At 39.4% G+C, this 15,340-nt stretch overlaps 2 protein-coding genes across 2 annotated transcripts in view; one reads left to right on the top strand and one right to left on the bottom strand.

Annotated features, from left to right (window-relative positions):
- Positions 1 to 15,340, bottom strand: part of GTF2F2 (general transcription factor IIF subunit 2) — a 97,092-nt gene that overhangs the window by 62,162 nt on the left and 19,590 nt on the right. The window lies entirely within an intron of this gene.
- On the top strand, positions 2,414 to 4,300 carry KCTD4 (potassium channel tetramerization domain containing 4). Its single transcript, XM_075081916.1, has one exon. It carries the CDS (start codon positions 2,891 to 2,893, stop codon positions 3,662 to 3,664), a length of 774 nt encoding a protein of 257 aa, XP_074938017.1. The 5' UTR covers positions 2,414 to 2,890; the 3' UTR covers positions 3,665 to 4,300.

Genomic DNA, 15,340 nt, shown 5'->3' on the forward strand with positions numbered 1-15,340 from the left:
AACAATTTGTGAAGTAGCAGTCACTTCAGGATTGCTAGCTACTAACATCGGCAAGCAGGATACCTCAGTTGCACAGGGCAGAAACAGAGGCAGTTTGCTCACAGCATGGGAGAACACAAAGCAGCATGTTGCTCTGCCTCAATTCCAAGTGGGAAGCAAGGAGATCCAGGATGCACTGGGCACATCTCAGCCACTGCACACCTGGTACACAACACAGAGACTCTCAGAGCACAAGAATGGTCAAAGTCTCTAACTCGATTGCAAGAAATACTTGCACACCTTTACCAAAATGAACTTTTGGATGATCTTCCAAAAGACAGAAAAAAGGAAATCCAGTTCCTTTAGCATAGCTGCACATTCAGAAAATCGTGAGCTATATGAAACCACCCCACTAAACCTACGTGTGCTGAGATACCATATGTATCGCCAAGTGCATAGGAAGAACAAGGGCTCTTTGGAAAAGTTGTCTTGTAGTACAGCACAGAAAGTGAAAAATTTTTACAGAGATGTGCCAGGCTTTAATTTTGTGTTACAGATGACTGTCAGCTGCAGTGAAGTAAAGTTACATGGGCTGGTGGTGATGAAAGTTTTACAGCAGCTCTACATTTTTCAAGTCTCAAAGGTCTAAATGTAAATATTCATGATCTCCAGAGTATATTTTCCACTTCAAATTGATTTTGAATATTTTATCATACAAACCACTAAAATGATTTTGCATGATCTTTCAAAGAATACGTACTCGTTCACAAAAGTGGAAAATTTCAACTGCAAGTGTTAGAACATTCTGAAGATGATGAGCATGAAAAACTAAGTGAGCAGATACTGTTCTGTAACTGCTGTCTCTTAAAATGTAGACAGCTTAGCTGGCCACGAAAAATTTTCTATCTTTCATAAATCCCAGCTCTACTTGGAAATCCCTACTTACTTGTGCCAGGACATTCCTAGTTCAGCTTCAAAGTATTTCAAGACCACTGTGTAAGATGAAAGCACCAAAAAAATAATTCTCTTAGGATTTAACAGCCACTAAGATGGTTCAACACTGTAGCTATGCGTGATCTAAGCACATTAACTGAATTTTCCATCACTTGACAATAAACTAAATTTGAACGGATGTATCCTATGACGGCAAAAAAAAAACCATACTTGAAACTAATTAGCGCTTTCATTTTCTCAACTATTCACTCAATAATTGTGAAAGGAGTTAATTTTGAAAAAAGTCCAAATGTTTAAAAATTAGAAACTGCTTGAAATCTCTTTGACTGAAGTTATGCTAAACATATCAATGGCATCAAAGAGTTAAAATCAAAACCATGACTAATTCCTGGTAAATCAAATCTAATGAATAATATCTGCTTCATGTATCACATACAGTAGCAGAAAAATTTAGCCTATCAGTGCTAGGGAGACCCTGGCAAGGAGAATAGCAAGCAAAAAAATAAAAAAGTGCATTTATTTCTACTAAATTCAGTTATCAATTAATAAAATATTATAGTGATGACTCTACAGTATTGGTAAACAGTCTTATAGACAGTGGGAGCAGTACGAATAAAATATTTAGAAATAGAGCAGAAGAATTTACAGAAGAATAATCTGACTTTTCACTGCTAATCGGGCAAAGCAGGAGACATCTACCTGTAAAGTGAAAAATACATCTTGAAAAAGATGGGACCTCCTCTCCAGGTCCAGTCCAAGGTAAGCGCTCGCTCCCGCCCGTGCTGGGGAATGCATGCTGCGGCTCCCGCCCGCTCCCCAAGGAAACACACACAGAGATGCGTGGAGAGCTTTCCCTTTCCTCCTCCAAGCTGCAAACATTTAAAGGGGAAACCTTTTTCTAAGAGGCAACTGAGAGCGAGCCTCAAAGCACAGATTCATGGAGATAAGACAGCCATTTGATTCATGTGTGCTCTGCCGATGTTTCCCCCCTCCCCATACCCAAGTGTTGCTAAGCTCTAATGTTACGCGATGTTCAAAGCCATCTGTGGGCATGCTAACCCTTTGTTCCGCAGGTCAGCTGAGTTGCTTCTATCGAGAAAGAAGCAACTGATAGCCTTGGTGGCTTAAAAAAACATCACTGGTAAAAATAGTAAATCTCTCTAAAACAGTTTTTATCTGTGGCACAGAGAAAGGCAAAAAGCAAAACCTAATCAGGCTGCAGTTCTTATGCTGGTGCAGATACTCCCATCGACTGCAAATGGAAGCTTTCACCACAAACTTAAAACAGTCAGACCAAGTCCTCAGCATCTCTTCCAGAGTATCTTCTGGGAAAACATCTTACCACTGCACACGTGTCCAATAATTGAGGAATATGCATGTGTACTCACTCCATAGACAACCACCCCTTTGTACAGACAGGGACACCTTTACTTCCAGCACTGTCCTGCTGCATGCATCAGGTACTGGAACTGGTACCAAAAACATGTGAAGAGATGCTTTCTGAAAATTAAAACCCTTGAAACATAAATGAATCTATCTGTTTAACACTGTAAGCACTAAACATGATTTGACCAGCTGATACTACATATATATCTTAGAGTATTAAAAATAATGTGTCATTTAGAATAGCAGTATGCATTTCTGAGAAGTCCCCAAACTATGTAAACTTCCTAGACTTAAAGGAAAGAAAGAGACTAACAGTTGATATACCCTTCTTCCCTTATACAGTTAAATGCAAATTCTCCTTTACAGTCATATTCCTGATATCTCCCTGCATACACAGCTGATACGCCACCTACTGCAAAGCCAAGCTGACAGTCGGAGCAATGCTAGCAGCATTTCCATTACAACATCGTGCCGGAGCTGAATAAAGGTGCTTTTTAAAAAAAAAAAAAATTCTCATTGCAAGCTGACAAGAACAAAGCAAGATAGCTGGCTTTTTGTCCTAGCTTCGATAATGGAGAGAAAAATAAACAAAAGAGAAAAGGAATGTGAAGAAAAACACAGCAACTCTGAAGGCTCTGTGCAAGACAAGGACTATAAAACGTCTCTGATTACTCTGAATGTTGGTGGCTATCTATATATCACACAAAAACAGACACTAACCAAGTATCCAGACTCTTTTCTGGAAGGGATCATAAACGGAAAAATAATGTGCCCATTCGATGCAGACGGTCATTACTTCATAGACAGAGATGGACTCCTTTTCAGACACATTCTCAACTTCCTTCGAAATGGAGAACTTCTTCTACCAGAAGGGTTTCGAGAAAATCAGCTTTTGGCACAAGAAGCAGATTTTTTCCAGCTTAAGGTACTCTCAGATGCAGTGAAATCAAGGTGGGAGAAGGAACAGCTAGCATCTCGAGAGACTACTTTCCTGGAAATAACTGACAGCCACGATCGTTCCCAAGGACTTAGAATCTTTTGCAACGCTCCTGATTTCATTGCAAAAATAAAATCCAGAATTGTACTGGTGTCCAAAAGCAGGCTGGATGGATTTCCAGAGGAGTTTTCGGTATCTTCAAACATTATTCAATTCAAGTACTTCATAAAGTCTGAAAACGGTACGCGCCTGGTACTGAAGGAGGACAATACCTTTGTCTGCACCCTGGAAACTCTTAAGTTTGAGGCTATAATGATGGCTTTAAAATGTGGATTTAGACTGCTGACCAGTCTGGACTGTTCGAAAGGGTCAATTGTTCACAGTGATGCACTTCATTTTATCAAGTAATCACAAAGGCAAAGGAATCAAGCATGCAGCCAGTAAACCTCCTTGACCTGCAGCCTCCTGGCATCACAAATAATGTATCTAACTAGCCTTGTACCACAGAGCTCAGCTGCTAATCAATTGATGTGAGCTAATGGTATGTAAATCTCATAATGACATCCATCTCTGGCTTACTTAAGCTGAATGAAAATTTTATGCCTGAATTTAATAAAAATTATCTGCTAAACATTGTAAACACAGATTGAATGCTTTATGCTATTTGTAATATATGTTTTCTTGATGCTGTCTTTCAACTAGAGAGCCTAGCTGAATTTTTGTGTACTTGTATGACTAACGTGCATACACCTAACTGCTCTGCTGAACAGCAGTGAGAGTATTTTCATATAAGCAGCAGGCTTAAAATATGTTTTGCTTATAACAAATTCAGAATGGATTTTAACTGGAATAAATGATTTTGAATGTTCATTAGTGTTTACGCTAATCTATTGTACTGAGATTTCAAAAAATGAGGTTGCAAGAGGGTTTAAAATTAATCAATTTGATTCTAAAGTTAAATTTCTCAGCTCACTTAAAACCAAATTTAGAGCTGTATTACTACATTAATAACAATTGCCAAAAACATGTAAACCAACAAATAATGCTGGGGGGATTAGTCTTATTACGGGAAATGAATTTAATCTGCACAGAATGTTAAATTTTCTTATTGCATATACATACCAAACAGCTAATAAAAATATTTGACATAAAGTTTCATGTAACAGGTTTCCAGTAATGACATCCTACAATGCTAAAGACACTATTTCCTACTAATCATCTGTGCTGGTAAGGAAGGGCAATTAACAGAGCCCTTGCTTTGCACAATGGCTTACTAAAAGCAACTAGTACTATTAGTTTGAATAGACCACCTGTTGGCATTTAAGATGCATCACCCTAAGTGACAGAATAAATACTTTTCTTCTCCTCATCTCCACTGTTTATCAATTCTTTTCATTTATATTTTAAACAAAGATTTAATAGCTTCTATGGAACAACTGTAAATAATTTAACCACAAGCATCACAAACCAGTCACTCTGCAAAAGCGGACTGAAAAATCATCACAAAAAGCAAAAAGAAGCTGCATTAACTCTAAGTTTAAGCTTTGTCCATCATTGAACCCAACCATCATTCACAGCTCAAATGAACCCAAAATTCAAGTAAAATGCTATTAAAGAAAGAAAAAATTACTAAGTAGTTTCTTAACTTTCCCAACACATCAATTTTGTACAGGAAAAAAAACACTAAACCATCAACAAAATGCAGTACAACTCAAACTAGAAGTGACAACCAAGGAAAACAGCTAACACAAGACAGGCTGAGAGTAGTTTTCTTTCAGATTTTACAGGGAACAAGTCCATCCTTAGTAGTACTGGGAATGCAAATGCAAGGTCCATTTATCCTTCACCATGAAATATTACTTCACTTGTAACATACAATAGGTGTTGTTAACTGGGTGCCTCGCCAGAGCAGAATATAGAGAGGGACTCTACATCTCCAGACCAGGCAGCACAGTGACTGAAACATACTCCAATGTGATTTTATCAAATAGGGAAGCCCAGCCTCTCCAGAATACTCCATCAGAACGAACCCACTGCCTAGAAACTATGAACTCTTCTATCCAGTACCCACATCACAGACTTAACAGGTCATAAAACATGTGGTTCTACAAAGGACTTTTCCAAACTGAACTGTTTAAAAATCAGATCGCTCTACATTTCAGGCCTACAAGTGAAGAACTGTTCATATATCCCAAAACTTCTCTGAGTTTGTCCAAATGCATTAACTATCTGCAAACAAAAGATATACAGTAAAATACAACTCTCTACATACTACTTTCACACTCCTAGGACATCCCAGCTAGAACTCCATCACTGTGTGTCATCCTCCTTCTCTCCCTCCCCCAAGCTATTTTCAAACTGATGTCAAAAAATCCTCATTAACCACCAACTTTGTACACACACGAATCTCTAGAACTTCTGTGAAATGTAAATGTGAAAGTTCCTCTAAAAGATCCAAAATCCTGCTGATCATCTAGGACAAGAACTAGAAACACCATCACACAAAACAATTACATGAAAAGCCTTTTGCGGACACAGTTCTCTACATGAGCAAGAAAAAGTGACAAGACAATCTTAAAAAGCTCTATAACTAATCTACAAGTTTTAAAGAAGCACGCTCTCAGTCCTGTCAAATACACAGCCTGCATAAGCACAAAGTCTGGAGGAGGCTGTTGCTCCTAGGATGTCAAATCATGCATTTTCACTTAAACGCTTCTGGTTATAACCTTCACTTGTAATGGATCTTTGAGATTTAAAATGTCATTGCCGTTGAAAAGAAAAATAGCAAAAATAATTTTTTATTTCAAACAATTAATATACTTACATGTTAATTAAAATAGACTGTGGTTGCTTGCCTTTCAGTTGGGCTCTTAGGATGCCCAACATCAAGAAAACGTTAGCACTTTAGTATCAGAAAGCAGTACCAGTTTTTCATTATAGCGTGACTTCACTCATGAAAAAGCAGTAGAGAATTTGATGGTTCTGAATTTATTATAGAAAACACTTTTGGAATGTAAGCTATTCACAAGCTGGTAATCACAGGTAAAATTCAAACTATCTGCAATATCTTCTACGAATAGTCTATACCTATTCTTAAAAGATTTAGTGGAAAGCTTTTGTTTGCCAGGCCTTTGGTTCAGAGTACTTACTTCCCTTTTAACCTATATAAAAGAAAGAGCACTTGAAACTCCTCCCCCCTCCCTTTCTTTTTTTAAGTGAAAAATGTATACCTCTAATCACTAGTATAAATAATTAATGTTTTATTTTTTTAATTTAAAACTCAATGATTTATTACGTTAAGCACTTCTCACTGCGTATTTTATTTCTGTGTAGATTACACTGACATCTATGGCATACATGTAAAGTCGCCTGCTGTAACACTAACTTCAATCTTGTCGCCTCTTCCCATTTTCGTGAGCACTCATGCATTTCTACAAGTGTCAGGGTTTGAAATTTTTACGTGATCGAAAGCACGTCACTCAGCTGTTTGACTCACGCACCAGAAACAGAAGGAAGATGGGGGTGACAAAAATCGTCCTCTTCCCTGTTCAAATTGAACAAATCCACAACTACACTGAATCACACCATAGCAGCTACAATCAAGATGCTTCAAACTAGTTATAAACCTGAATAATTTTTCAAACCAGCGTGGGGGAGTGTCTTGGTTTGATAGATGAACAAAGTGACCACATAAAACTTCCAAACTGTGCATAATCTTTCCTTTTTACTCCATTCAATATAACATAAATATATTCTACATATGTTCAGTCACTCAGGTAGATGCTTGTGTTCCACCACTGTAGGCTGTGCCAGAAAAGCTACAAGTTTACATCGGTTACCTTTTCTGACTTTTTTTTTTAAGGTTGGAAATTGCATATTGAATACTACTATGACAATGAGAAAGCTGCAAAGTCAGGTGCTTAAGTCAGAAATACTAACAGTTGTTCTAACAACATTACTTTGAATATGATGTGCACGAAAAGTATTTCTATTAATCTTTCTCTCATTAAGAGTCGGATCACAATGAACTTACCAGAACAGTCTTACGAGTATCAGGAAGGAATGGCAATTTCCCCAGTTTCTCTGATGATCTTCAATTGTTCGGGTTGGAGTAAAAAGGAACTTCCTCTCCCTTCCCCAAGGGGGCACTTAATCTGCTCCCACACAGGTCAGCTCCTCTTGCCTCCCTGTCCATCTTCTCAGGTGAGAAAAAGGGCCACCAAACAGACGCAGTTCAGAAGGGACAGAGGGAGCTGAAGGCAGGACTGACCCCCATACACTAAAAAAGAATATCCCTGCTCCTATGAGACCCTTGAATGACTGCTCATGAAAGAACTGTGACAAATTGACAAAAATACCCATTGTATTCCTTCCACCCACACTTGTATGCCCATCTTTTCCATTTGTTGAGAAGCCAATGGCTCTTTTATCACACTTGGCTTGGCAGTACACTGGTATAGTTATCACATATTTGGCTTTTTCCTACATAAACACAAAACATAAGAGTGGCTGCACTACATCAGACTAAGGTCTGTCTAGCCCAGTGTGCCCTGGTGACTGAGAACTGTGTGTATCCCCTGATCCTTCCCATCTCTGAGCAGAATTCCCATTTTTGATCCTTTTACCCTCACATCCTTTCCCTTTATCTTGTCTTTCTCCCACACCATACAACTACTTTCTACTTTTCTTTCATCAGGTGGGCTGTGGGGCTTAGTTATGGTTGGGCAGCAGCCTGGCTCAAGAGGAGAAATAGTAAAGACAGTGGCCAAAAGCAGATGCCTAGGAAAGAAGATAAGAACCAGAAAAAAAACATACACAATGATGCTCCCTTGAAGTACTCCCTCAGTCTCCAGCCACCTACTGCATAATGACTTCTAGAGCCAGATGTGGTTTCTTAGAGGTAGCCTTGATGCTGTGAAATACACAGGCTGTGCAACAAGGTCAAATTACAGCTCCAACTCCACACCTTCAGTACCCGCTCACCCAGTAACCAGTGTTTCACAGCATCATAATTACACTATTGACATTTTCAAACACTTATGTCTGATTTTTAATTGTGGTTTTGCATTTGTACCCCTTACAACTGTGTTACAATTGGTGACTTCTTTTCCACAGTAGTTAATATTTCTTTAGATCCTAAAGGGGTAAAAAAATGACATCACCATTTGCAGCAATCAGCGGCATTGTTATTTTCACCTCTTAAAAGCATTACAATACAAGGTTTCCATTGAATAAGACGGGAACAGCTTAAGAAAATTATCTTCTTCCTTCTCTCCCCATTAGTATACAAGCAGAATAAAGGCAGGCAACAAATTCAATAATGGTAGTGCCTCATCCATTAATTTATTTGTGTAGTAGGGTCATGTTGCCCTAATTCTGTTGACTGATGAATCAGGATTGGGGACAAAGGGGACAAGTTAACTTGGGTCTATGACAAAATAGATATTATTTTCTCAGGCTAGAATTATTTCATTTTTGCTAGATAACTACTACTTAACCATAATTTTGTCTCCTATCCTGCAACACAGGGCAGATATTCTTAGATTGACAGGAGAGGGACTAATTGTTAAAAAACTGAAAGTTTTTTAACTGGATGGAGAGATACACTTGCATAATTTACTAGGTTGAAACAAACGGAATTGATAATGCACGAGAAATTTAAGATCAGTAAATTAACATTATGGTTTTTAATTACTTTTGAAATAGACATTCTGTAAGTCCTATGTACCGGTATATCACACAGACTCAAAACACTGCCTCTATAAATCATCATCATTCACAATAAAATGCCTGAAAATGAGAAGCGCAGTAAGGACTGGGGAAGGTAGGAGGGAGATGTATGACGACACCTGAGGAACGCGGATGAGCAAGCACTCAGAAAAAGAAAGTGCAGTTGCCTTTCTTTCTGAAAGAAATTGCATAATATGCTGTAGAACTAGACAGTTGATTTCTTTTCCTAAAAATGTGTGTAGTAGGAGTACCACACACAGCTAAAGCAATAGTCTCCCAAAAAGCTATTTCTGTCTGTGCTGGTTATAGTTTAACATCACTGCCATTATCATTTAACGCCATGATTGTTCCTTCTAAGCTTCAGAAAAGAATACTGCTCTGCTACTTCAGAAACAAAAACGTTCACAAAACTGGTACAATAATTATAGCTGTAAACAGCAGCTACTCATTTAAAACCCTGGTAGGCCATGATGACATGCAAGTTCAACATGTTAAGATTTCAAAACCAAGTAGTTAGAAGATGACTTAACAATTGAGCCATTCTGATGGCTTGTAAACTTCTCCTGATAATACTAAAAATTACTACAGTATTGCCTTGTTTACTTGGTGTTGTGACCTTTGGGGACATAACCTGAGTTTATAGAGTTCATGAAACTCACAATCTTTCTGGACATTAAAGGGGGATTCCATTAGTTCCACCCCAAGCGTTATTTCAGGTACCTGAAAAAACTTTTTGCCTTTGACCCCATCTTACCCTAAGCTTTCAACAGCAGCTTTGTTCCAGGTGCGGAAAGCCTGGCCAAAAGGATGCAGCAGGCTTTCTTGCTTACATCTCCTGAAGGGAGATTTGGCGTTCTGTGTAAGGGGGTGGCACTTCACCAGCTGCAGGAGCACACCAAGGAGATGAGAATTCAGATTTAAAAGCCCAAGGCTGCTTGAGAGGGAAATGCCTCAGGAAGACAAGGATCCGAAGGGCTTCCTAGGGCTGTGGCCCTGATGATCAGAGAAATCTGCAGTGCCGGACTCCCTGAGCAGCAAGGATGAGGAGGGTGCACTAGGACGTATAGAGGAGGGCTGAGGGACTCTGCATCAGTGACCATCAACTGGGGATCTTGGGTTTATGGAGAACGCACAGACGCCAACACAGGGCAACACAGAAGTTGTACAAAACAAGTAACATCTAATTATCCTGAAATTACTGACTATTTTTTTAAAACCAAATTTAAAAAGATTTATCTTTTGGCTTTTCATATCTCAGGTTTCAGAAACGTAATTTATTGCAGCAGAAGTCAGAGGAATGGAGAGATTAACTTTTTAAAAAATTTGTTAATAGAAAACATGGCGCTACAAATTTACTGCTGCAGCTCCACAGAAAGCTGCCTGTTATCTCAAAGGAGATTCTTGATTTTGTACCATAGTGAACAGATGAAGAAAAAAAAGAACAGGTCAGAGGTGGGTACAGATTGTCTCAATTAGGAACTAAAACTTAAGCAAACAAACTAGCAACGAACAGGCTAAGCATCAAAAAATGTAAACAGAACAAGCAACTCTAACACCAAACCCAGTCATTTATTGCCTCTTTACTACTTAAATAAAGCCTTTGGCAAGTATTAGGGATAAAGCAGTACATTTTCGCAGTGCTGAAACTGGTAAGCTCAGAGGAGACAAATTAAAGGTCCTGCAAGCCAGGATGATAAGCAGCAGCTAAACAGAGAAAAACGTACTCTCAGGTTAGGAGTCTTACCAATACTAGCTTTATCTAAGGCCTGCAGCATTGCCGGGTCTTGTGGTATTCCTAACACATTTTCTAAAACGAACAGCAAATAATGTTCTTTTCCAACAGAGCAGAAATCTAACATGTAGGCTATTTTATGTCTTCTCATATGATGATAAAAGTCCACCTCTATAAGACCTTGCCGCCATGCACAGATGATAATTTTAGGGTTTGCCCACAGAGTGCAGTGCAGAAATCCCTAATACAACCTGCATAAGACAATATGCTGCCACACAGCTACACACTGTTCTGGCTCCTGTATCACCACAGCTGTTGGCAAGGTGCTGGGGCTGGAAAAGCCTTAAAGCTCAGGAAGAGCACCAAATGAGCTCTGCTAGACTGTTTCCAGACTCTGGCATACAGAAAGCTCAGGTCCTACCGTGCTGTAGCCTCCAGTGCTCTCACAGCTGCAGTTAGCAAAGGCAGAGATAGATGACTACACACAACCTTAGAAGAGCTGCTCCTGCCTTTGCCTTCATTGCTTTCCCCCTCAGAAGTTACTTTGAGAAGTTACTGGTTAAAGAGAAGAAACTACCCGACGCAAGCTGTGTAACAGTACAGAGCTGAGGAGAAAAAAATAGGGGGGAAAAAAACAAAAAGCAGAGGCTGAGAGTAACAGTACTGGATCACACTAAAAGGTCTGCTTTGCTCAGCATCGTGATTCCAGCAAAGTGGCCAAAAGCAGACAGATATCCATGAAGACGCATAAGGACAGAGCAGCCATGCATAATTCTCCTACTGGGTATGCATCCCCGTGTCCACCAGGCTTTTCTGGCTTGGGGTTTCTTAAATTGAATGTTCTCCCAATCTTAGTACCCTTTGGTGGATTTTCTTTCACATACCTCTTTGGCCCCCTCTGAGGTCATGTAAGCCTTTAGCAAACACCACCTTCACATCCTCATCTTCTGCAAGGAATTAATTAGCTCAGTTACATTCTGAGTGCAGAACCACCTCTTTTTATTTACTTTGAAATTGCCTCCTGCTAGCTTTACATGTCCTACATGCCAGTCTTGTACTGGCCAAGGCAGCAAGCATTTGATCTCTCTATGCCCCTTTGATCCATCATTTAAGGCTCTAATCTGCAATACTGCAAAGGTCTGAACCCATCAAATATGATCGTGCTGGTAGGTGGGTGAACTGCAATAATCAGCAAAATTCCTCACAGAGGACAAACACAATTTGTGGAGTCATGATTTGCCATGCCAGGCACGGCTGAAATTCCTGGAACTTCTCAAGAGTCAGAGGGAGGACCAAGAACCCTGATACGAGCCAAAAGCATGCTTCTGCTTAGTGCAATACTTCAACAAGCTGGACGTGGACATTGCTGAAGGACAGAATAGGCTTGTGGGATTAACTCCCACCGTTTTATATCGGGTTCTGTACTCAGGCTAGAGATGGCATGACAATAAATACTTCAGTGCTGCTCAGGCAAACACAAATGTTAGAATATTCATACAGTGCACAAAAATAAATAGCCAGACCCTAAGGACACTAAGGCCATTTATGCAAGTTCTTAATAAACTTAACCCCAGTTAGTGCTGACCTACATTAAATCCATCCCTTTTTTACTGTTCTACCAATGCATCTTCCCTGATTCTCCAAAGTATTTATTATAACCAGTATGATAGATTTTGGCTACATACACCTTAAAGCAGGAATTGTTCCTTCTTTGTGTCTTTTAACAGCTACAAATGGAGCCTCAGTACTGATTATGGCTCCCAGAAAACTACAGGGAAGCTCGTATTTTAAGTGCTGTTGCATTTATCTGCCAACAAAACCAGTTATACTTCTAAGACAAAAACTGATTCTGTGGCTTGAAAATGGCAGATTTTAGACTAAGTTATCTTCAACACTGAGTTTTGAGCTAGTATTTAAGAATTACTGTTTTATCCCTCCTGATGATCATTTTTCAGTTAGAGCTTCAATTTTGAACGATATGCTAACTGCTTTACAGTGGATGAAATCAAATGTGTATTTAGCAGTATTATACAGTTCTGTGTCACAACATAAGAACTCTGTGCCTTTAACAAAAGATTGCTGATTTTACTGCACGCAGTTCAGTGTATCAAAGTGCTTACACTGAACTTCAAATATTCCCTTTATAATCAACATCTGAATTTTTTTTATTGTAACATCAAAAAATGAAGCAAGTGTGATCTACAGACAATTCAAGTGTTGTCTATTTGTGTCTGTTGTCAATCATGTACACTCACAATTGGCAAAATTTTAATATTAGGTTCGCACTGTGTTGTCTGCAGCAGCTCAGATAATTTATTCCTTTTACCCAAAGCCAAATCAGAAATGGTCCCAATGGTGTCTCTCCCTTCACTAGAGAGCATTTTGCATTACTCACTGGCAGGTTTAGGTAAAGAGATGACTAACACCTTGTCCTAAAGCATGTCAAGTACTGAAGGCTGCTATTTGCTATAAACTTACGTCAAAGACACTAAGAGATGAAACTTGCATACAACAGGAGTTCAATTGGTTTGAAACAGGTTCAGGAATTTCAACTACTAGGTTGCACATAACAGTCCTTGATGTACACGTTCTTGAAGAAAAAGGTGCATCCGTCGTTTGCGTACAGAGCTGATACACTACTATCGCCACCGCCCCCACACAGAAATACTATGTTTTCAAAAATACGTTTTCAAAGCTTAGGCAACATCATAATCGATTGCTGCCCATGCAGCCTTTCTTTAACACACTTCCACAAGGACAGTAGATAAGTACATTTCTTCTTACATAAGAATGCTTTTCTTTACCATATGATTCTCAACAGACTACACAGGCTCAGGGCAGCAGCTTCTGGGTATTTTTAATTGGGGGGAGGGGGGACAGGTCACACTTTAACTGGCAGAAATGCTTGGGTTTCACAGTTTCTGTCATCACTGATGGCACTTACAGGTAGGTGCAAGGGAAGCCATAAGCAAACAGGAGCTACGTATACATATTTGGGTTTCAATCACTTGCTCAGCATCATATAGGAAGAAGCAGAGCCAATTCTCATTTCTGTTTTCCTTCAGCTGAGTGTGTAATTTGCTATCTTCCTTTCACATTTAACAAAAAAGCAAGCCTTCAGGCACTGAACATTCCTTGAATCCCTGAGCGCTGTTTATCACATGCACTAATCAAATAGGATTCCTGCATGGAAAAAGCAATCTAAAATTATCAAACTGCATATGCAAAAGGAGCTCAAATTTAATTTGGGTAAACTTGTTTCATGTATGCCTTAATTCCTGATTATTTGGGCTGTAACCATAGCATCACTTAAGATATTATGAACAACAGAAGCCTGCATGGGCTCAAACACCAGCAGGGATACTTCACAGAAGGAAAATCCACGAGGGCCTGTTAAATAAAACACCATCACCCCTGGCTTTGGATCTCTCTGGGCTGTGAATCATTACAGGCTGGAAGAAGTATTTTCGGGGGGTGTCACTACGCTTCTGTGTTGTTATTTTACTCTTCTCAAGGCATCTGCTATTGACCACCACTGGTGACAGGATACCAGCTACATTATTTCTGGTCTGACCCAGTAGCACGTTGCATCTCTCCAAATCGTACCAAGCAGAGTGGCAACAGTGGTAGTATCTTGCCTGTTGGTAAATGGTTCACAGCCAGCCCAACAATAAAGGTGATTTAAAATGTCATACATAATCCTAACAACTTATGACATAAGAAATTCTGAAGGTTGACAGTACCCTCCCAATTAAAAGTGCCCCCACATTTTTACAAGGATATAAATGAAAGGATTTCTGAGTGGCATTTATCTCATTCACCTCCCTTATTTACTTTCTAACTACAAATAAACCTTACATATTTTTATTACAGTAATACCTAAAAGCAGTTGTTAGGGTTTCTTATGCTAAAATGCTACATAAATACATAAAGGACATCATCTTTGCCTCAAAAGTACTTATTGTAGGCCAAGATAAAGTAGATCAGCAGCAAAATGGAACACTCAATAACCTGAATTACTTGAGAGGTAATTTGGAAAAGGTCATCTGATTTCTACAATTTTGAGAAAAAAAGCACAACTGATGGCTGAGAGTCCTCCTTTAAATGCCCCAGTGTCACCAGCTACCATCCCTCAGAAACCGAATCCCCACACAGCTTGATGGGTTTAGCACTTAATCTTGTCAGTGTATTTGAACAGCCCCCAGCATACAGTAACTCATTCTTGATGTAGGGGAATAGACAGGGATCGGCGACCGGAAGATCACGGGATGTGACGGAAAGATAGACTCCTCCCCATAGGAGTGGCAGGAACAGGAAGCGCAAGAGCTATATAAGCATGTGACGCAGCTAAATAAACGGACATTTTGTATCCATCATGTTGATGTCTGTGCATCACTGTCCCCAGGGTGGGTAGAGCCCTGTGTCCCGGAGATATGCGGCCCAAGATAAGTTCTCCCGTAGAAGCGTACAGCAACATCTTATGACCATTCTTATGACCCAAGCAAAAATACAAACAACTAAACATGTGGCCATCATGCACAATATTCACAGAACAAAGGAGGAGACACCAAGAGCTAAGAGCAGACAATTCAATCATTCAAATGCAAGCCCAAACCAAAACA

Source organism: Phalacrocorax aristotelis, chromosome 1 (assembly GCF_949628215.1).
Source record: "Phalacrocorax aristotelis chromosome 1, bGulAri2.1, whole genome shotgun sequence".
NCBI classification, from domain to species: Eukaryota; Metazoa; Chordata; class Aves; order Suliformes; family Phalacrocoracidae; genus Phalacrocorax; species Phalacrocorax aristotelis.